At 38.2% G+C, this 23,640-nt stretch overlaps 1 protein-coding gene across 4 annotated transcripts in view; it reads left to right on the plus strand.

The window, feature by feature from the left end:
* slc38a3b (solute carrier family 38 member 3b) overlaps positions 1-23,640 on the plus strand; it is a 53,583-nt gene that overhangs the window by 23,383 nt on the left and 6,560 nt on the right. For all 4 annotated transcript variants that reach the window (XM_036571320.1, XM_036571319.1, XM_036571321.1 and 1 more), the window contains 11 exons: positions 928-1,043; positions 7,406-7,479; positions 7,831-7,923; positions 11,303-11,384; positions 16,820-16,902; positions 18,277-18,335; positions 19,287-19,463; positions 19,757-19,836; positions 21,047-21,147; positions 22,118-22,242; positions 22,391-22,535. In XM_036571320.1, coding sequence (XP_036427213.1) covers positions 928-1,043; positions 7,406-7,479; positions 7,831-7,923; positions 11,303-11,384; positions 16,820-16,902; positions 18,277-18,335; positions 19,287-19,463; positions 19,757-19,836; positions 21,047-21,147; positions 22,118-22,242; positions 22,391-22,535 — 1,135 coding nt within the window. The remainder of the gene's footprint in view (positions 1-927; positions 1,044-7,405; positions 7,480-7,830; positions 7,924-11,302; positions 11,385-16,819; positions 16,903-18,276; positions 18,336-19,286; positions 19,464-19,756; positions 19,837-21,046; positions 21,148-22,117; positions 22,243-22,390; positions 22,536-23,640) is intronic.

Raw genomic sequence — 23,640 nt, forward strand, 5'->3', positions numbered from 1 at the left:
GTGGTGGTCCTGATGAACTGATGAACAGGGTGAAAGGGTTACAAAGTATGCAGAGAAACAGATGGACTAGAGTCTGTAAATATAGGACTACAAATTGGTGTACTTAAGGAAGTGATTGGTCGCTGTGTGTCTATTCAATAGTTAGTATTAGTTACTACTAAATAAGAGATAAAATTAATTGTCCAGTTTGTCACCACAATACTTAACCACTAATGACAATTTTATAGATTAGGTGACCCTTATTAGTCCCGCAATGAGGAAATTTCACCTCCGCATTTAACCCATCTGTGCAGCGAAAGACTACATACACACTAGTGAACACGCACATAGGGGGCAGTGAGCACACTTGCCTGGAGCAGTGGGCAGCCCTATCCACAGTGCCCAGGGAGCAGTTGGGGGTTGGGTGCCTTGCTCAAGGGCACTTCAGTCATGTACTATCGGCTCAGGGGATCAAACCGGAGACCTTCTGGTCACAGGGCTGGTTCCCTGACCTCCAGCCCATGACTGCCCCCATATGTCCATATAGTAATAAGAAGTAATGAGACGTAAATGGTCAAACTATAGACAGCTTTTGTTTCATTGTATTTCATATGTACTTTCAATTGAATGTGTAGAGGTGAAGAAAGACAGCCGTAGTTGCACAGTGGAGGAAAGAGCTTGGCTGAATTAATGGACCATTAGCTTAATTAATGGGACTAATATAAAGTTCCTGTGTTACTTCTTTATATGCACAAACACATTCATTAGTCTGTTAGCACTGAAATCCAGCAGTGAGCAGGCAGTTTATGGGTATAAGCTGTTAAGCAATGAAGCGTTATAGAATTCGTGTATAAATTCAGTGTGTTTTAATACAATTGTCTGATATATTGATGTAGGTTTTTAGAGAGCTCATCATGTTCTTATAACGTTTCTTGCTTCTTTCATCAGTTCGAAGGAAAGACGTCTTTTGGCATGTCTGTCTTCAATCTCGGCAATGCCATTATGGGCAGCGGAATTCTGGGCTTGGCATATGCCATGTCCAACACTGGCATTCTCCTGTTTTTGTAAGTCTGAAACACATTCTCTGAGTCAGATGGACCCAAACACTGAAGTGTATTTCTGTCTGTGAATACTGTGAGGTGATGACTCACTAATATCAAGGCTGAAATTTCTCCTTTTTGTTAGGTTTAATGCACATTTTAAAAAAGTAGACCTTCTATTTGTGCAATGCCTGTTCATTCAGTTCATGAAGCCCTTCAGACAACAAACATTTTCACCACTGCCGGGTTGTATATCAATGTTTCCATAGTAAATCTTTTATGTAGGCATATCTTACTTGGCTGTAGCTGATATTTGAAGAATGCCCCTTACATCTACACACCACACACAGGTTATCAGCATAATTACTCATTCCACTCATCACTCATCAGGGTTTACATTGTGACAGTTTTCCTGATTAGTTAGTGTCATATAAACAATTGTGATTATCAGTTTGGCTTTTTTGAGAAACAGTTAAAGTGTATTAATGTACAAGCCTAAAATGGCCAAACTGGCTGATGTTGCTTCCTACCTGTTTATACTGAGTAGCTCCCAACTGAAGACAGACACTCAAAATAAACGCTGCTCTTTAGGGTGTTATAGCACCAAGTCAGAAGTTAGAACTATTGTTGTTTTTGTAAAACTAATAATGTCCCTCAATAAATCTGTTTTCTTTTGTTTACATGTATTTGCATCAACCCAACTGATGAACACGCACCCATTTCACGTTATATATGTTGTGATGTAAAAACAGCAGTGGTGGACGAAGTACACAAACCATGTACTTGAGTTAAAGTAGATACCCAAGGTAAAAGTAAAAGTAGAAGTTCCTCCCTTTAGACCTCCACTTGAGTAAAAATACAAAAGTATTTGCCTTCAAATGTACTTAAGTATCAAAAGTAGAAGTATTAAAAGATTAATTATGACTCTGATGTCCTATTACCATTTGTATAACAAGACTCTTGCTCTATCAAATCATTTTAGGTGAGAATACTCCAGTGTCACTCTCGTAACACCAGTCTTTTAATAGAATGTCATTAATTAGTGACGCTGATGTCTATTAAAATTATCAAAAAGCACAAAACACTGAAGGCAAACAGTTTCCATCAGGTAGAACTGAGTGACTCTGAAATAACCTTTTCGCAAACAAGCAAAGTTTCAGTTTAAGATTTATTTGCAACTTAGTTACAAGTTTAAGTTTAATAAAACTTGCTTTAAACACAGATTCACAAATGAGTTTTCCTTTACTAAACTGCATCTGTATGTCTCTGTTCATAAACATAAACTAGCCAAAATGAATTTTCTATAAAATGAAAGTGTTTGTATAAATTCAGAAAAAAGAAACATGTCAGTCACAACGTCATTTGTGTACATATTTCTATATTGTGGTCTATTTACACAAAGTTGGGTTAGAGTCAGGAGTTTCTTCCATCATTTATGTTGGAGTAGGCACTCCTAAACTTATACACTGTTGCACTGTCATTGAACCGTGTGCGTGCACTGGGTCGGGATGACCAACAGGTCAAAACAAGCTCAAAACAAAGTGCGCGCTGTGCCCTGATTGGTGTTCTTGCTTTACGCTTCTGTCATTTTGACACATTACGTTTTTATACACACATAAGCCAAAAGGCACGACAGATCAAAATATTTGACTTTGAAATGTAGTGGAGTGAAAGTAAAAAGTCACCCAAAATAGAAATACTTAAGTAAAGTACAGATACCTGAAAAAACTACTTAAGTACAGTAACGAATTACATTTACTTCGTTACTGTCCACCACCGAAAAATAGGACTGTGAAATTTAACAGCTGTGAAACACAGTCACCATAAATGATTGTGATTATGTAATAATTGTGCCAGGACTAATATCTATGGTACTGTGCAGAGGTCTGGGCAGAAAGCAATTATTTGTTCATAAAAACATTATTAGGATAAATACAAATAACATGAATACAATATGTAGTGGTTTTTATGGAAGTCCAGAGAGGCCAAGAGGTAGTTACATTTTTTTGGATCATTATCTTGATATAATGAGTTAATTATCTTGTTATCGTGAGATAACAAAGTTGTTATCATGAAATAACGAGTATATATACAATATATTTGAGAGAGAGAGAGAGGGAGATACATGTATAGATATAGATATATCTTAGATTAATTATATTATTGTTACATAAATGATGTGCTTAGGTACCTAAGACTGTTACTCAGCCCATACGTGAAAAATATAATGCAGAAAAACTGTGCTAAATATAGTTCATAAGAGAAGTGTAATGTTAATGTGGAACAAATTGTGCTTCATTTACAGAAAATTATTACAGAAATGTTTCCAGATCACAGAAAAACAAAAACTGGTTCTTCACTAGTGTGCAAGACCAAATCATACTCGTTCTACTAAAGTATAAGTTCCACATCCCCGCTGTACCCAATGCTTTGTGTGGCCAGGAGAATTTACAAATAGACCCGACACTGTACTTAACCACACGCGCACTCTGACCTGTTGGAATGCCATATGGCGCAAGCAGCGACCTAATTTCCTAAAGAGGGGAGGAAAAGGCAGCGCCAAAGAATCTGTCCACCAGGATGTCAAACAACTCGCTGCTGTGCTCCTCCCCCTTAAAATTTTCCATCAGTTGGTCCTTCCCAGTCTGCTGGACTAGGCTCCTCCCCCTTAACATTTCCCGTCTTTTGGCCATGTCCCTCGTGCACCTTGAAAGGCTAAAGTCTGAAATAGTCCTGACCCACCCTCTCCGGAGCACATCCCTCCTTTCAGAAAAGTCTCACCCCGTCCCCTTATGCAGGCATCATATCTCTTTCCCACTCCTCAGCTTCGGACATGTTACACTGAACTGGACACCGAGGTTTCAGTTACCTAGAAGCCCTCATGTAGCTGGATTACCCACTCTGTCTAGCCTGACTTGGTTTGGGTGAAAGCAAGCTTGAGTATCCTCAGCCTCAAATACGTTACACAGAACTGGGTACCATATCTCTGATTACCTGGAAGCTCAATGCTGTTTCCTCTAAAGATAGTCCAGTGCAGTACTTCTCAGGACCCTACCTTCACCTGTAATTACATTGACCACACATTTAGTATCCTTGTTCCTCCTTGCTGTGGGCAGAGTATTGAGGGGGGAAAAGAAAAGGCACAGCCTCAGGCATGAAGAGGTTTCCTCTTTGTGAATAAATGCTTTGGTGGATTTTTTTTGGTGGGGAAAAACCCTCTGGTCGTCCATAATATACGCTTAATACCACTTTTACTACATAGCAGAGGAGCGCTTGCTTTTTTTTATGTATTTATTGACATTTTATCCAAATGAAAGGTTTTTAAGCTAAAAACGGATGGATGTAATGTGTGAATGTGTTTCCAGATTTCAGCTGGGAAACGAAACTGGATGAAATTCTGCATTTTTATACTTCCAAATCATGTGAATGTTACTTGCGTAGTAGTGAATCATGGCTGTTAGACCTAGACTTTCAGTTTGGACCATAAATGTCAAAACTTGGTCAAAAACAAACAAAAAAAAAAGACAACTTTGTGTAATGCCTTATTCTGCTAGCATCCCTGTGAGGTTTTTGGTTATATGTTAGCGCTAAGCTAGTGGTGGTGCACACTCTTTCAGTACCTTTGTCTACAGTTACCACCACTATTCTTCTTAGCTAATATCTGATAGAAACCCCTTAGTTGGGTTAGCACTCGTATTCCCAGTCAGCGACTCTCAGTTCCTAATTACATTTGTGGTTAATGTAGTTAATCTAAGATGTAAGGCCTGAAGTCCTCACCAATAAGAGAGCAAACCTGGCTGTATGTATCTAGATACCACAAAGAAAAAAATGTTTCGATATTTTAATACATTTGTTTCCAACTGAAACATGACGATGAAAAAAGAGAAAGTATGTTTAGCATCCTGAAATCATTAGTCCTTCTCTGAAAGCCTAGAAGACACTAAGGTCCCCTTTTTTGTTTTAATGTCAGATTTTGCCACAAAGCAGTTGTATAGAAGCAAGGAAAACATGACTGAGATCGTACGAGGAACCCTCATACTGTTCCTGGGTCCTTTGCTTTGCTTTATAGTTTTCCTTTGCTTTGCTTTTAGAACCATGATACTGAACTGTTAACATCTTTCATGAACTTATATTGAAACCTAGCTCAATCCAGTGCCGCTGTGTCCTGCTGTATTGGTATATACTCAGCAAGGTGGTCTAGGAGGAAATTTTGTTTCACTGTGAAAGACATGACTGCCCCAGTTTTTAGCTAGACCACCACCATCTGACAGCTGAATGAGTTTTTTTATTCCTAAATTCTTCTCAGCAGGCCAGCTGAGGCCAGCAGTTCCTCCTCACTGCGATTCTTACAGGAGTTGTGCAAGTTGAATAGAGCTTTTCAAATGCCGCCCACCTCGTTCCCCAGCAGTACGAATCAATCAAACATTGATTCAGCTGTGGCCTTCCCGTAATTGTCGGCAAACCCAACTTTTTCCGCCAGCCACTTTTCGGTAAGTAAATGGAATTTCAGTTATCGGCGTCTGTGCTTGGCGGTGGCTTCGCAAGCTTTCGCTACAGTCCAGTAAAGGAACACAAGGGCATCATTGGGCTAACCATGCTGGCCTGGAGAGGTCTGGGAAAGGTGGCAACTCTAACTTTTGACCTCTGAAGAATGCTGAATGATGACCAGTTTGCTCTCCACCCAGTGGGTCACTGTGGGCGACTCATGTCTCCAACCTCCCCTTGACATTAAATTGCAAGCACAAGGGGTTATGGGAAATGTTCTCTGTCCAAGAGTGTGTCTATAGCCAATAGCGCATATCACCCACATTATTGCCCACAGACTTTCAATTTCCAAGTAGTCTGCATACCTACGTAGAGCATTGGCATCAAAGTAGGTTTTATTGCCAATGTTAGATTGAAAAGGAACCATGTTGGCTTTTCGCTGGTGTGTCTGATCACAAGGAAACCACTCAATACAGAGTGTTTCCCATGAGCCAGGCGTTCTTAACACTGCAGCAAATTAGATGATTGTTCCCAAGATCCATTCACAAGCAGTAAAATGAGTGCATATGAATGAACTATGGAGAAAGAAAGGAGCTTTGATTTTTTTGCCCTAATTTAATTGGGTCATATGGGCTGTGGTCCATGAGGAATTGCAGGGGCTGACAGAGAAGGAAGCATGTTGTAGTGTATTCACTCTTCACACTGAACCCTCAGTTCACTTCCCTTGTTAGCAAAAGTGACCGGACTTGGCTGAACCCTGGACTGTCTAGACTACTGACTCAAATCGTGGAGAAAGCATAAGATAGCAAGGTCCATGGCAATGTTCCACCTTCCTGTCAAAGGAAACGGTCTCCCGCTCACATCCCCAACAGTCTGATATCATCACTGCTTCCTTCAAGCAGCTCTGGAAACACAAATATCAGTCAGTGTTGAGTGGGATGATATCTAGATTAGAACATCTATTAAAAGACTACAAACCTCTTTGCGCAGCTTCACCAATTATACACTGCAGTGTTTCCCACAGGTTTGCAGTGAAGCACCATTGTTGAATATATATGGAAATTCAAATTCAACATTAGTTTACTTATTTGGGCATTCGAATGAGGAACAAGTTCCAGACCCTGGCCTTGCCCAGCACATTTTAGTGTTTTTCTGCTTTAAACACCCACTTCGACTTAGGGTGGGAACCACTGAGACACCATAAGCGAATGTTCAACCTTCTATGTTTTTGATTTTTAGATGTAAAGCACCTCATGGACTTGGCTAAAATGAAGGTTCAGGTCAATGAACAAAGGGAAAAAGAGTGATGCTTTGCGTCAGCGATAATGTGTGCCGTAGTTTATGTATAAAATATGTAATATTTTCTCTTTGGAATTTGTTAAAATGAGATGAAATGGAAATTAGACATTGATAAAATGGACAACGTTTGAACAGCCCTCATCAAATCACATTTTGTTCTTGGAAAATAAGATAAGTTAACACATCCTCTAGAGAGAGCAAGCTTAAGTATGAGATTTGACTGCAAATGTTAGTGTGCAGAGTTGGGAAAAAATGAAGCATACAACATAAAATGTGCCGTAACTTTTGCACAGGCCGCATTTTGTTATGTTTTTTTCCCCAATATTATAAATATAATAAATATGTATGTATGTATGTATATGTTTGTAAAATGTACAAATTGGGACTTCCAAGTAGAAATCCAAGTAGATTTGCAAAGAAATTGCAGAGAAATTTAGATTCAGTTTATTTCTGTGGGGTTACAAACGCATAAAACAGATGTTTTAGCCCAGTAGCCCAGTTATGTTTTACAGTTATCTGCTGGTATATTTCCAGTTCTGATATCATTGTGCATCCCTGCTTCTTACGTTCTAAAGTGGTTTACTTTTGAAATCTTTTCCCAGGTTCCTCCTCACAGCGGTTGCTGCCCTATCGGCTTACTCCATTCACCTCTTGCTAAAAGCCTCTGGTATTGTGGGTAAGCTAGTCTCTGCTTTGGCTGCTTTCTTTTGATGATAGCAGCTCAGATCCTATAACTACTCACCCAGTAGTGATATTCAGGCCCAAACCTGATCTCAAATCTGATCATTAAGTATGTCAACATAGAGAAAATCACATTAAATGCTATATTCAGAGTTAATCACTTATTAACCAAGATTGTAGGACAGTGTAAGATCACCAGAACCGACCAGTCATGGTTTAGTATAGGAAGCATAGGGGTGAGAAACACCTTTGTGGAGCTGAGCTGCTTGTTTTGGATTGGTGTCCTCACCAGGTCAGGTTTCTGGAGATTTCTGACTTTGTTTTCACTTTCTGATGATGTTTCCAGGAATCAGAGCCTACGAGCAGCTGGGTTACCGGGCCTTTGGAACACCTGGCAAAATGGCAGCTGGAATTGCTATCACACTGCAGAACATTGGAGGTGAGCAGAGTCTGGATTAGTCTGTTCACCTACTGTACTCGCTGTACTGCACCCCACTGCTTGATACTGACATTCATTACATTATTCAGTTGTTGAAGACAGAGAGGCAAAAGGAAAAGTGAGAGGGAAATATGAGAAAAGAGAAAAACAAGCTTGGAATGATTCATTTTATCTGGGGCAGGATTTCTCTTCATTTTTGGACACGATCAGTGGAATACCAGTATACCATGATATTGATACACTATGATGCTGCTTTTCAGTTTCAGTGATATTTTAGCAGTCAAGTCAAGTCACGGTTTGTTTATATAGCACTTTTTTACTTAGGTGTCGTCACAAAGCAGCTTTACAGAAAAATCCGGGTCTGAGCCTCCATGAGCGTCACCAATGGTTACATTGGCATGGAAAAACTCCCTAAGAGCAGGAGGAAGAAACCTTGAGAGGAATCAAGACTCAAAAGCAGAAACCATCCTCCTCTGGTCGACACTGGATAGCTAAACAATAACACGAGCAAAATGAACAGAGAATAAGGCTTTAACATTAGTGTAAAATATTAAAATACAGAAAAGGGGAAAAGCAGGTAAAGCAATGGCTGTGATTTAAATAGAGTAAGTAGATTAGATAGATAATAAGCTTCCTATCCATGGTGTTCCTGTTGTTCCAGTTGCTGAATAGTGTTAAGTTTTTTAAGTTTTTTTTCTCTGTTTTGTCGTTTTGTACCTTGTTATGTATCATTCAAAAGGAAAAAAAAATGCTTTCCTGTAATCTTCTATCAAAACGTAATGGCTTTAGCATTGCCTCTAAAGTGTCTTCAGATTTTTGATTACATCACTATGTACCAGCGGGTAGGTGACAACAATATTAACCAATAATACATTTTTCACCTCCCACCACTCTCACCACTCCCACCTATCATGGAGAGAAAACACTCAGCTAGCTCAGAGAAGACCCTGCCTAACGTGGCGCTTCACTCACAAATCTGTCATGGAACACAGCGACGTGGGAAGGTGTTTTAAGTTGAGGGTGCTGAAATTTTATGCAGCATATATGTGAAGGGAATGATGACACCATGCAAAATATTTACCTTTATTTATTTCACACATTAAATTGTGGAAGCAAATCCTCTCTCTGCTTAACAAACTTTATGCAAATGAGCTGATTGGCCATCAATCAGATTGTTGATATGTGGCTTAATTGACAGTGTCACACCCACAGCCACACAGTGTGATTTAACACTGGAATGCACACAGAGCGGGAGATAACAGTTAGTTTGAAATATAAAAAAACATTATTAGGCTGCTTTGGTGCTCAGAACTGGCCTATAATTCTGCACAGACTTTCTCTCTTTAAACCTCAACCTGCGTGTGTTTGAGTGATGCGCCCCTAAAGCAGTCAGTTGTCGGCTCACTGTGCTGTAAATACGGCGTTCACTTAATGCATAACTGCTGCAGATTTTTAAAATACACTATATGGACATAAGTATTGGAACATCTACACATACAGGAGCTTTTACAACATCCCATTCTAAATCTATAAGCATTAATGTGGAGTTGGTCCCCTCTTTGCAGCTACAACAGCTTCCACTCTTCTGGGAAGCTTTCTACAGATTTTGGAGAGTGTCTGTGGGAATGTTTGCGCATTCATCCAGAAGAGCATTGGTGAGGTCAGACGCTGATGTTGGACGAGAGGGCCTGGCTCACAATCTCCGTTCTAGTTAATCCCAAAGGTGTTCGATGGGGTTGAGGTCAGGGCTCTGTGAGGGCCAGTCAAGTTCTTCTACACCAAACTCACCCAGCCATGACTTTATGGAGCTGCTTTGTGCACTCAGGCTCAGTCATGCTGGAACAGAAAAGGTTCTTCCCCAAACTTTTCCCACATATTTGGAAGCAACGAATTGTCCAAAATGTCTTGGTGCTGAAGCATTAAGATTTCCCTTCACTGGAACTAAGGGTTCTAGGCCAACCCCTGAAAAACAGCACCACAGCATTATCCCTTCACCAAACTTTACAGCTGGCACAGTGCAGTCAGGCAGGTAACGTTCTCCTGGCATTCGCCAAACCCAGACTCGTCTATCAGACTGACAGATAGAGAAGTGTGACTCATCACCCTACAGAATGCGTTTCCACTGCTCCAGTCCACTGGAGGCATCCTTTATAGGCTATGTGCTTAATTTTATCCACCTGTTGTCTATATAGTGTATAAAAGTACAAACTCTACTCTAAAACAAGTCTCTGCTACCTTGAAATTACTATAAAGTTTAGAACATTTTATTAATATTATTATTTTTTCAGTTCTGAAATCAGGGGGTGCTGCAGCCCTCATCACCCCCACTTCCCACGTCCCTGATGGTACAGAAGGAAAATAAATAATGATACCCCGTTTACATTGACTTTAACCTCCAAACTTGCTTCAGATTGTTTTAAAAGAACAATTTCAAGTCCTTACAAAGTAAATAAATAGTAAGTTTCCTTCCAGGAAAGTAGTTTTCTGTCTGGTTATTGTTTACATTACTGTGTAAAAGTCCAATCAAAACAAACTCTGTGATGGTTGTAAGACATTCTTTTAGCACTCAGAAAGCATAGACGCATTAACTTTATTAATACAAAATTAAATATTATCTGATACTGTGAAGCCATGATATATTTGGAAAATAGTGTTTTATTGTGTTTTAAATAACACCCAGTACTAGTGGAGAACATCAGTATCCACAATATCCATCCAATATTTTGAGTTAAAAACTACGACTATTTGTGTCTGTTTGAGCGCTCCACTGTGAACGACCTCTGCTGGTCTAACGCAGGATCCTGAACACAGAACACATCTGAAAGAGCAAATAAATAATAAATACCGACCCCTGAGTCCCTTTTTTATAGATACTCTTTCAAGGGGATTTATTACAACACCACCAGGGAGAAATCACCATACTACATTAAAAGAAAGGTTTGTTTTCGAAGATAGAGACAGACCTTTTCCAAAAGGTCAGCGCGCTCTTAAAGGATCAGTCTAGTATGCTGTTGTTGGCAAAGGGACAGTTTTTTTTCTCTCTGCCTCTTTGACTCTCTGGTTTTTGGCTACGCTTCTTTTACTTTCTCTCTCCTTTGCACTTCTTTTTCTCCTCACCATTTCCCAGCTTTTATCCCTCCTAATGGAAAATACTATCGGTGCATTATGGTGTTCATAATCAATATGAGTCGTGGGTTTGCAGAACAACACACTTAAGAACCCTATAGTTCTGCTTCACATTCACTCAGGCAGCCAACTGATTCAGGGAAACATCCACCCAGTAAACGCCAGCGTTCCTTGAGGACAGTAGAAGTAGATAAGACAAATTGAATTTGATTTTTTTTTTTCAGCTCTAACACTTCTGTTTCACTGCCCGCAGCTATGTCCAGCTACTTGTTCATCGTTAAGTCAGAGTTTCCTCTGGTCATCCAGGCCTTCCTGAAGGCAGACAGCAACCATGGGTGAGTAACTGAGATCTTTAATGCTGGTGTTAAAGCCTGCAGCAAAATTAGTATGTTCTAGCTGTAGTAAGAACACAGTTTATTCCTTTATACATCCAACCAAGTTTGAAACCGTTCACTCATACTTTTCTAATCCTGCCTTGTTTTTGTTATTTTAGTACATCATTTTAAAAATATTTGAGAAGTTATTACTGTTTGTCAAGCAACCTCAGCTACAAATGAAATCATAAACTTAGTTTTAAGCACCTACCATTACTGAACAACACATCTGAAAGTGTCACAAGTGCAAATGCTAGAACTCCATAGGTAAGATTAACTTTAAAAGAAGGGGCTGGTTATAACAGTCTTTAGAGAATTCACTTTAACTCTGTGTTGTTTGAGCCAAACAGGTTTTCCAATCTAAATATATAGAAATATCTGTATTGGAATAATATGATTAGTGAGAGGGAATGTCAAACACTGGCAAATCTATTTTTGATCCTAAAACAAAACAGTAAATACCAGTAAGATAAAATTAGGAGATATTTTGTAGCTTTTATTACTGTTTACTTTTGGGGGTCTTCTAACCCGACCATGTGGAGGCTGAAATGTTATCTTGGCTGGTTTTCACTGCGAGTTGTTTATCCGCTTCAAAATGGCACTGTATTACAACCGCCAAGAGGGTGATTAAAATAATATAGGTATGAACTCTGTGACTTAAGCCCTAATGGAGCTGGATTAGTTTTGCCAGAGCAGGTCCAGTAATATCATTTGGGTATGATTTGACTGACCGACTTGTACAGGATAAAGAATCAGTGTAATTTCCCCAAAGTACCCCAAATAGTCTGGACTGAAACCTACTTGCGTGGGTGCTTAAACCAGTATTAGGTGACAGGTGCCACACTTACCAACAATAACAACATATTTTGTGGCTAAATGGCATATAGACTAGCGTCAGGCTAGTAAAGTGCACTCATTCAGCTTACAAGAGAGTAAACGGACTGCCCTCTTCTTGTTATTTGGTCACCACCAAAAATATGGATTTCAGTATTTGTTGTGGTCAGATGTCTCTTCACTGTCAGCTGTTGAACCCTGCAAATACCTGAGCTGCCATGGCCACCACTCCAAGATCTCAAAGCATCTGAAGGAGGTGGGGGAGCAACATATAATAGTGATTGGCCAGCTAGTTGTAGGTCAGCACCTGACTGGCTCCTGCTATCACTTTCCCACCGCACCTCTGACCTGCTGGTAAAGATAACTGCTGTAAGTAAGGCTGTCTTCGTGACGATGGTGCGATTTTGACCATTATCATTCACTCTGTCGAGCGTTCATAATGCCTCCTCCACCCCTGAGCTAAAAACAGACACCTGGCTGGAACGTCAGTCACCTGCTTTCTCTATGTTTAGAGCCATGTGTAGTGTCTTCTTTACCATGTATACTAACTCCGATCACGTGACTTCAGAGACGTTGGCCCATTGCCAGTATATTAAAATTTATGCTGGATTTTTACTCAAAATATATGTTTCTTTTCTCTGTTAACACAGTCAGCAGTACATGTATGTGGAGAAGAGCTCTAAACCAGCTTGAACTTGACCTTTGTTGGATGTTTAGAACGTAGTGTAGGAACCCAGTTAGTTAGGAACCCAGTGTAACTTATGCAAATGGTGGGCTCAAGATCAAAGGTGCAGCAGTAACTTTTCCAAAGAGCGCTGTCTAGAACACTTTGAAGGTGTACGCATGTGTTCTCGTGTGACCTGACACATGCATACAGTTTGATTTAGAAGTTGCCAAGGAATCTCCTTCCTTTAACAAGTGGGATTTCCAGTGAAAAATGAGTTGTTGTTATGAGATCCTTCATACACTTCACCCACATTCATACACCACAAAAGATGTTCTTCAAGGGTTCTTTAGTAAAGGCAATGGTTCTGTTTAGAACCATGAGTTATTTCATGCTTAAATGGATCTTTGCTTGGTGAAAGTGTTCTTCGGGTTGATGGAGAATGTGTTGTATATGGTTCTATACTTTTCTGAAAATGGTTCTATAGCACCATCTGTTCATGCGATGTAAAGCGTGACAATAGAAGAATCCTTTTGGTGCTATACACACTTAAAAACATGGTTCTTCAAGGGTTCTTTAGTAAAAAAATGGTTCTATATAGAGCCATGAAGTCTCAAAGAACGCTTTGCATGATTAAAGGGTTCTTTGTATCGTGAAAGTGTTCTTCAGATTGATGGATAATGTGCTGTATATGGTTCTATGTGGAACCTTTTTTAAAGGGGTTTTTCTGTTGTTACAAGCTTGACATTATAACAACAGCAGAACCCTTTTTGGTGCTATATAGAACCATTTCACTATGCAAAGGACCATTAACAGAAAAGGTTCTATATAGAACTCATGGTTATACATAGAACCATTTTTTACTAGAGAACCATTGAAGAACCATCTTTTTAAGAATGTATACACTCTTAAAATTAGGGTTCTTTAAAGGTTCTCTAGTAAAGAAAATGGTTCTATGTACAACAATGAACGCTCATGATTAAAGGGTTCTTTGCATCGTTAAATGGATATTCAGATTGATGGAGAATTTTCTGTATATGGCTTTACATAGAGCCTTTCTGAAAAGGTTTATAAAACACACTCTCCACCAGTCTGAAGAACCCTTTCATGATGCAAGGAACCCCTTAATCATGCAAAGAGTTCTTAAAATACTCATGATTCTATATAGAACCATTTTCTTCACTAAAGAACCCTCGAAGAATCAACTTTTTTAACCTACCATTCACAAGTTTGCAATCACTGTTCTTAATAATATAAACCCACTTTGTTGCAGGGAAACATTTAAAATAAGTCTATTATGATGCTGCTACTCTACAAGTCACTTATAGGAAGTTGTATAAAATGAAGAAATGTGCAGTGGTGTGAAAAAGTGTTTGCCCCCTTCCTGATTTCTTATTCTTTTGCATGTTTGTCACACACAAATGTTTCAGATCACCAAAGAAATGTAAATATTAGACAAAGATAACACAAGTAAACACAAAACACAGTTTATAAATGAAGGTCTTTATTATTAAGGGAAAAAGAAATCCAAACCTACAGGGCCCTGTGTGAAAAAGTGGTTGTCCCACCTGTTAAAACATAAATTAACTGTGGTTTATCACATCTTTGTAAGGCTGAGTTCAATTTCCCTAGCCACACCCAGGCCTGATTGCTGCCACACCTGTTCTCAATCAAGAAATCACTTAAGTAGGACCTGCCTGACAAAGTGAATTAGACCAAAAGATCCTCAAAAGCTAGACATTATGCTGCGATCCAAAGAAATTCAGGAACAAATGAGAAACAAAGTAATTGAGATCTGTCAGTCTGGAAAAGGTTATAAAGCCGTTTCTAAAGCTTTGGGACTCCAGCGAACCACAGTGAGAGCCATTATTCACAAATGGCGAAAACATGGAACAGTGGTGAACCTTCCCAGGAGTGGCTGGCTGACCAAAATTACCCCAAGAGCGCAGCGACGACTCATCCAAGAGGTCACAAAAGACCCCACAACAACATCCAAAGAACTGCAGGCCTCACTTGCCTCAGTTAAGGTCGGTGTTCATGACTCCACCATAAGAAAGAGACTGGGCAAAAATGGCCTGCATGGAGTTCCAAGACGAAAAAACACTGCTGAGCAAAAAGAACATAAAGGCTCGTCTCAGTTTTGCCAGAAAACATCTTGATGATCCCTAAGACTTTTGGGAGAATACTCTGTGGACTGACGAGACAAAAGTTGAACTTTTTGGAAGGTGTATGTCCCATTATTTCTGGAGTAGAAGTAACACAGCATTTCAGAAAAGGAACATCATACCAACAGTAAAATATGGTGGTGGTAGTGTGATGGTCTGGGGCAGCGCTGTAAAAGACTCATTGCCAGTTATCGCAAACGCTTGATTGCAGTTGTTGCTGCTAAGGGTGGCCCAACCAGTTATTAGGTTTAGGGGGCAAGCACTTTTTCACACAGGGCCCTGTAGGTTTGGATTTCTTTTTCCCTTAATAATAAAGACCTTCATTTATAAACTGCGTTTTGTGTTTACTTGTGTTATCTTTGTCTAATATTTACATTTCTTTGGTGATCTGAAACATTTGTGTGTGACAAACATGCAAAAGAATAAGAAATCAGGAAGGGGGCAAACACTTTTTCACACCACTGTAAGTATGCCAAATAATGAGCAGGGCTGTAGATGATTCCAAAATGAGGAAGATGTATAATGTTAAGAATGGAGTGTAACATTGAAAACAGCCACAATGTTTTGTATTTGAAAAGTGATGATCAAACCTTTAGGCAGATAACATATCAAATGCATTACTGTAAATATTTAGCATTTAATAGTGTTTTAATGTTCAAAAAAACTTGAAATATTGAATAAAACATCTTAAAATACTTTCTAGTGTCTAGTTCATAGTATTTAAATTCTTAATGTTGAAGCTATTATTATATAAAATAACAAAAACAAGTCAATATGTGACGCCAGGTTTTCCATAATGATAGTATTTACGTTAAAATGCAAGGCATTTGTAGGCAGATGTGGGGTACCATTGTACCATTAGACCACCCTTATAAAGGGTTTATGAATTATTTATTAATAAATAAAAAGGGCACTAGTGACCTGTGTCTTGCCAAGTTGTAAGCTCACATTCATCTACAGTGTTGAAGCTCAGATATGTTGGTTACTTATCTTACTTGTTCCTCTCCATCAGTCAGCATTAACACATATTCATGTTCATCACATAAAACAAGTCACAGTTGCTCTTTTTATCTATGTTATAACTGCTTATTAATGGTGAATTCATATCCATCAATAAACTAATTTTAAACTATTGATAAACGCTTTATAAGAATATACTTATTGTAAAGTGGTGCCCAGCTATGATATGATATGTATGCATGGATGACCAGATATAGCTAGCAGGGTCTTAACACTGCTATCATCAGTTGCACATGATGAGGCCCAAACAGATACTGTAAATAGAGCCCTCTCCGAAAAGATCTGTTCCTAACGTATGGTGCAACTCCAACACCTCTTGTGGAGTCGCTATATATCTATATGGTGGGGAACCCAAGGTCCTATGTGGGCATGCAGCCAGGTTTTGGTCAGTAGAAGGCTAAATCGGACCCGGCTGCAGTAACGATGTTAAGCTGTCGCATATATCATCAGAATTGCATAAGCTAGAGACGGACTCGAGCAGACTGGATCAGATGAAGACAGACAGTCAGAATCACTTATAGTAGTGTTTGGTTATGTGCTTGACTCTGTTTGCTCAGTGAATGATGGCTTTTCCATCATCTCCACAAGCATGGAAGATGCTCATATTGCTGTGACAGAAAAAGAAAGGCATGAGCTGAAAAAAGAACTGCTCTAAAATAGACATGGAACATTACAAAGAATTGTAAGAACATCTCTGTCTCCCTCTCCTTTAGAGAATGGTATTTGAATGGCAACTATTTGGTGGTTCTGGTCACCCTCTCTGTGATTCTGCCGCTGGCCCTAATGAAACAGCTTGGTAAGTGAAGTTGCTCAAACAAGTTCATATTAACTGGTTTTATTTATAATAAATTACATAGTGTAATTAAGCAAAGTGTTTATTTAATAATCTCACATTAAAATTACATATGACTGTAATTAGAGAACTTAATTAGTAGTAAACATAGATACAGTCATTTGTGAAGGTTTGAACGCTCTGTCAAATTACTGTTAATGTTTTGTTGATTTTCTTTATGTGAAAATAAGTTCTCTACAGGGAAAACACTTCAATGCAGCATTTTTCTGCAACTTTTAGGCACAGTTTCTATTTATTTGCTGGGTTTAACACATAATTATTTATTTATTGGAAATAAATTAAAATGTGCCTCATTTTATGTTTTGTTCCAAGATGAAATCTGACCAGGGTGCCCAGATATTTGCATATGACTGTAAAACAAGAATGTTTGAAACCACTTTTGTGCAGAGACACAGTCACGATGAATAAAATATTAATATATCACTGTTGTCAGAAGAAAACCTATATCCATTTTGATGTTTTTTCAGTTTTTGACAAAATTTGAAAATACCGGTTGCTCTTTACATTGTATGTAAATTTAATGATGAATGGACTATAAGAAATGACTGAACATTACCTGGAAAAAAGTCTGGTTGCATTGACTTACATTAAAAGTAAAGTAGGTTTTTTCCTTCTCCTGTAAAGTTACCATTTTGGAGATATTTTGCATTATGCAGCTTGTCTGTCTCATGTCACCAGTCTGGGTTTCATATATATATATATATATATATATATATATATATATATATATATATATATATTATATATATATATATATATATAAACAGGTGGCCTTTATAATGTGTGAACATTTCATAATTAGCAGAAATTGTCCAAAATTACAATATTTGAAAAAAAAACTTTTTATTTTTCTTCTATTATAAGATAAAAATGTACTAAATTTACTATGTTGGAGATGTTAGAGGTTTTGTTCCAGCAGCGATGATGTGCTTGCTATTTGTATTAGCTGTAACTTCTTGTGGTCATTTTCCTCTTTGTTGGTTAGGGTAATATTTCATTTTTATGAATTTTATTTTTATTTAATACGTAATACATTACATAACCAATATGATAATATTATTTTACATCCATCAAGGCTTGGCAGGCCTGTTTTGTTTAGACACTGATGAATGATATATATCTTAATATTTGCTCTTAAAAGCCATTGACTCTCGCCGCGGGTGATAACAGAGTGGTGAAATCGTTTGCCGTGTGGAATCTGGCTTTGTTCCCATGGCTGATCTTTTCTTAGAATGGAACGTAACAGCTATGCGCTTTCTGCTCCGTCTGTCGGCAATGGCCGCATACTGACATGCCGCCCTGCTCTTTATCCCGCAGGTTACCTTGGTTACGCCAGTGGCTTCTCTCTCAGTTGCATGGTCTTCTTCCTCAGTGCGGTATGTAGATGATCCGTCACCTCCGTCTCGTATTCTGTCTCATGTCATCCGTCTGATGTGATGTAAATAATATTGAATCAGTGTCAGTGGAAAATGGAATTAATATGTTGCTAATGTGAGTAATGTGAGCAGCACTGAACGAGTGTGACAGAAAACCCGCTGGCCGGTAGAAACACGTTTGTAGCTTTATGGATTGTTTAACTACCGCAAAAAGGCGATTAAGTAAATAAAACATTCATCTGGACAATAACTGTGTTTTTGCTTATGAAAACATATAACATTAGAATGCATGTGGTAAAAAGTAATAAGAATTTCTTATTTTCCAAAACGTAGAAGCTACTGGTTAGAAGAAGACACTTGGTTTGTGACATCTTGCTGCACTTGAGCCATGACATGGATTTGTTCAATTCAATCAGCATTTAATGATTGTTTAATTAACCAAACCAGGTGTTGGATGATAACTACAAATAATACTGGGCTTATTCTAGGAGAGCTTTGGAAATTATTAAACAAAAGTACTGATGTACACAAAATCAGTACTTCTGTTATTAATGTCAATTGCTTTCAATGTCAATATTAAATAAATAAATAAATAATATATATATATATATATATATATATATATATATATATATATATATATATATATATATATATATATATATATATGTATGTCAATATATAAAAAGTATTTTTATTGCTATATAATGGGCCCTGGCCGGACAACATAATATATAGTTGTATATAGTATATATACTATATAGTATATAGTTGTTCAGGTCTTGCAGTATGAAACTTAGTGTGACATTTATATTAATAAAAGATGCATTGTGAAGTTTATTTATTCCTGCATCCATATTAAAAGAATATACTATGTGAAACATTTTGATTTGGACCACATTTATATACTCAGCAGTCTGTTCAGCTGTTTAACACTTTATCTCCCCTCAGGTCATCTATAAGAAGTTCCAGATCTCCTGTCCATTTGAAGAGTTCTCAGCCAATAGCACGGCGATACACCTGCACTCGAACGTCTCCGCATTTACTGACCTCGCCCACAGTTACGACAATGGACACTTGGTGGACGAAGACCACTGCTCTCCTCGTATGTTCACCATCAACTCTCAGGTACTCTGTGCTGATATAGTTTAAATATTACGTGCCTTACAGTATGGATGCTCAATCCTGGTCCTAGAGATCCACCACCCTGGAGAGTTCCAATCCAACACACCTGGCTCTACTATTCAGATGCTCCTGAAGGCCTTACTTACTGGATCAGGTGTGTTTGATTAGAGGTGGAACTAAGCTGTGCAGGCTGGTAGATCTCCAGGATCAGGATTGGGCACCCCTGCACTACAATATGGCATGAAGACAACAAAGAAAATATGCTGTGTTTCATGTTTATGTTTTTTCCTCCATAGACGGCATACACCATCCCCATTCTGGCCTTTGCCTTTGTCTGTCACCCTGAAGTGCTGCCAATCTACACTGAGCTGCGCAAGTGAGTTTGAGACATGCACTCTTTTTTTTAACAGCCCACTCTGTTATGCACTAAGTTGCCAGTTTATTAAGTACACCTACTAAATTCTTGATGTTATTGGATATTTTATTAAGTGCAGCTGCCACATAGGTGCACTCTGGTTTATTATTAAAGTAGCCCATTTGCTGCTTCACAGTTTGTATAAGTGTTTTAGGTGTGACAGCATCGCTGGGATAAAGTGTTACAGTGTAAAAACCCCAGCAATGCTGCTATGCCTGATACCAAAGATACCAGTGCTGCAAATCACACCATGTTGGTGTCATTGCTGTGCTGAGAGTGGCCAACCACTCAAATTATATGTAGGTAATATAGGTTATTATAGGTATAAGTATTTTACGATGTTTTATTTATTAAATATCTCAACTTTGAGAACATTAAGAAGATATTCAATGCTAGATAATATACTTTAATTACTTATTAATAATAATAAGTTATTTGCTTTGAGATTTGACTGCCACTTTTCAAATACAAGGCAAAAAATATGGAAAAAAATATTCCAAATGTATTTATCAAATGGCCAAAAAATGTATTTGATAAATATATTTTTTAACACATTTATTTGTATTTGTATTATATTTTTTCAATTGTATGTAGTTTTAACAAAGGTTACAGATATAACTAAACACATACATTAATTGAATGAATGGTAATGACTGTGTTTTGCACTGTACTTTGCATTAACCGTGTACACACACTCACACAAAATGCATTTCAAATAAACAAGATATCAAATCATAACTGCATTTTCACAGAGTATCAATACCAACATCACCTGCTTTTGTTATGTTAAAGATTCATTTGCTAATATTTAAAATTAAGCTACTGGAATATACATTCATTTTAAACAGTGAAGTGCGTTAGACAAGTATTTTTCATTATGGAATTGTCATTCTGGACACAACTAATATTTTTTCATTTTTATAAATAGTCTTTAAAGTTGTAAAATATCAGTGTCATAATAAAATAATTGTATACTCTCATTTGCAAATGTTTGCCAGCCATGGTGACATTACATTTCAGTGTTGAAACCCTGCAAAACATGTAAATTGACCATAAGTATTCAAACTTTTACATACAAATGTGCATGTATTACGTATTTTTAATATCATTTAGTATTGAAAACAGTGATTTTGTGATATGTGTTTGTAAATTTAAATCTCTCTGATTGCAGCCCCTCTCAAAAGAAAATGCAGCAGGTCTCCAACATCTCCATTTTAATTATGTACACCATGTACTTCCTCGCTGCCCTCTTTGGGTATCTGACATTCAAAGGTGAGATGTGTTTGACATTTGACTTTCTCTGACCTGAGGGCAGTGTGCAAAATAATTCCTGGTATTTGGGGGTTTCCATGTTGACTCGCTACTCCAGCGTTGATTATCTGCTAACTTGCTCGCTATAGCAGTGCTGATGATTCAGTGGCAACAAAATATTTGGTTTAACAGTTCCTCTTTTGGAAATGCTCCTTTCTAGTTTGATAATGTGCTCTTCAGCATGCTGAGATCTTACACATCCTCTTTTGTCCTTGGTTTGAGTAATTAGTAACAATTCACTCTTTTCACCAAACTATTGGAAAATTGGGCAACTTTCCAGATTTACATATGTGCTGTGGTATATTGTAAGGTTTTTCAGAGGTATGCGGAGGCGGGCATAGTTATAGTTATAGCTGAAGGACCAACTGGGTGAACCAATTTGCTACAGCGCCACCCTGAGGCAGACCAGTGCTACAGCTCTAGTTAGTTAAGAATACCAAAGACAAGCTCGCTGATTGTGGGTGGAGCAGCTAAACAATGACCTTTTTCCTTAAATTTGTATTTGAGCCTCTGTTTTTTCCTAGCAAATAGCATAACGTCATTTTCAGGGACCCCCAGAATTTTGATTTTGAGACATTCAAGGGGTCCAAGAGGTTATTTAGGGAATTCTGGACCCCCCAGGCTCCCCTGTATTTTGCATCTTGCCTGAAGGCCTTCTTAACAAATGTATATCTTTACAATTTTCCCTGTTTTAAGACGCAGAATACATGGAAATGAGGAAGTTAGCCATCTGCCATTAAGAAAATAAAGTCATGCTAGTCTAACACATTCATTCATTATAATCCACATTAGCATTTTTGGGTATTTAAGATTTCTTTTTATTACCTAAAAACCATTTTGAGGCCTTTAAAAAGTTCACAGCAGAAGTCAATTCTAAATTGACATAATTACTTGTGGCAGATGAAAGAATGTAATTGTTTTCTCATTGTAGAAAATGTGGAGGCTGAGCTGCTGCACACCTACAGCCGCATTGACCCCTATGACACTCTGATCCTCTGTGTGCGATTGGCTGTGCTCACAGCGGTCACACTGACTGTGCCAATCGTCCTTTTCCCGGTGAGATCAAAGTTTGTAGCTCAATCCTACACTGCAGACTTCTGCTGCTGAACACACATACATGTCATGTAGTGTCATTTGGACACAGACTCACTCAAAGTGCCCTTTGCTAAAAGAGATAATAAAACATTTTTGTTGTAATACTCAGGTGCGCAGGGCCATCCAGGAGATGCTCTTTCCCAATAAGACCTTCAACTGGCTTCGTCATATCGCCATTGCTGTCGTCCTCCTCACCTTCATCAACATGCTTGTTATCTTCGCCCCAAACATCTTGGGCATCTTTGGCATCATTGGTGAGTCTGCCTGACAACACAGAAATAGAGAGAACAGGTGTGACATTTCAAGACCAGAGCAGGGGATCTGAACCTTTCTACCTCAAGGCCCACCTATTTATCATTATCATTAGAAAGCATGAAAGCCAACAGGAAAACACGACTCAACTTTTTGGATTAAAATGTTCGTTTTTGGGAATTTTTCAACACTGCTGGTTTTGGGTGCCTAACCCTTCAAAATGTGACATGAATGAATGAATCCGTTAACGTAAAATAACAGATTAGGCGAAAGTGAACTTCTTTAATATCAGAAATCTGCAATTTAAGCAAAATAAGTAAAATTAACACAGTTTACAACTACTGACCACTGATTCCCAACACCCCCCGCCACCCACCCCCAAGGATTGGCCCGAGGACCACCAAAGTGTAGTTTCCATGGCCCAGGGGTCGGAGTTAGAATATGTATTTTATCACTTTGCCTGTATAACATGCCAAAAGGATTCTTTTTTTACATGCCATAGAACAACTACAGCTTTAATTGGGCCTGAAATTTTGGTCCAAACTCAGGTACAGCCTGAGACTTTTTGTCCGACCCACATCACATCAAGTTTTAAATCCAAAACTGATCTGAGTACAAACAAAATTCTGTTCAGAACTGTTTCAAATCAGCCCACAGTGCCATCAAACCTGTAAGGGTAATGCTGGTTAAATTACTGCATGGCAATAGTAATAACTATTATTAGATCACAGACCGATAAAAAATAATATAATGATATAAAAATGATATAATGATGAAAGTATATAATAAATTAATCAGTTGTCCAAAATTAAGTTGAAAATCCGCTTGAGTGAATTTATTCATCGAGCAATTCTTTTAAACATCGCGAAGCTTTTTAGTCTGGATAAACTTCCTCAATTTTATTTCCCACACATCCATTTACTGACGACTGTGGGCCTCATTGAACTCTTAAGTTATGAAGGCAAAGATAAAAAAAAAATCAGTAGAAAGACTACAGCAGAGAGAAATACAGGGGGAAATCTGTTAAAACTGGGAGATGGGCTGTAAGAACCTGAACGTAAAATTTGAACCCAACCATGTCCGTCACGCTAGGGAAATGACATCTGA

This window comes from Colossoma macropomum, unplaced genomic scaffold, assembly GCF_904425465.1.
Source record: "Colossoma macropomum unplaced genomic scaffold, Colossoma_macropomum, whole genome shotgun sequence".
NCBI lineage: Eukaryota > Metazoa > Chordata > Actinopteri > Characiformes > Serrasalmidae > Colossoma > Colossoma macropomum.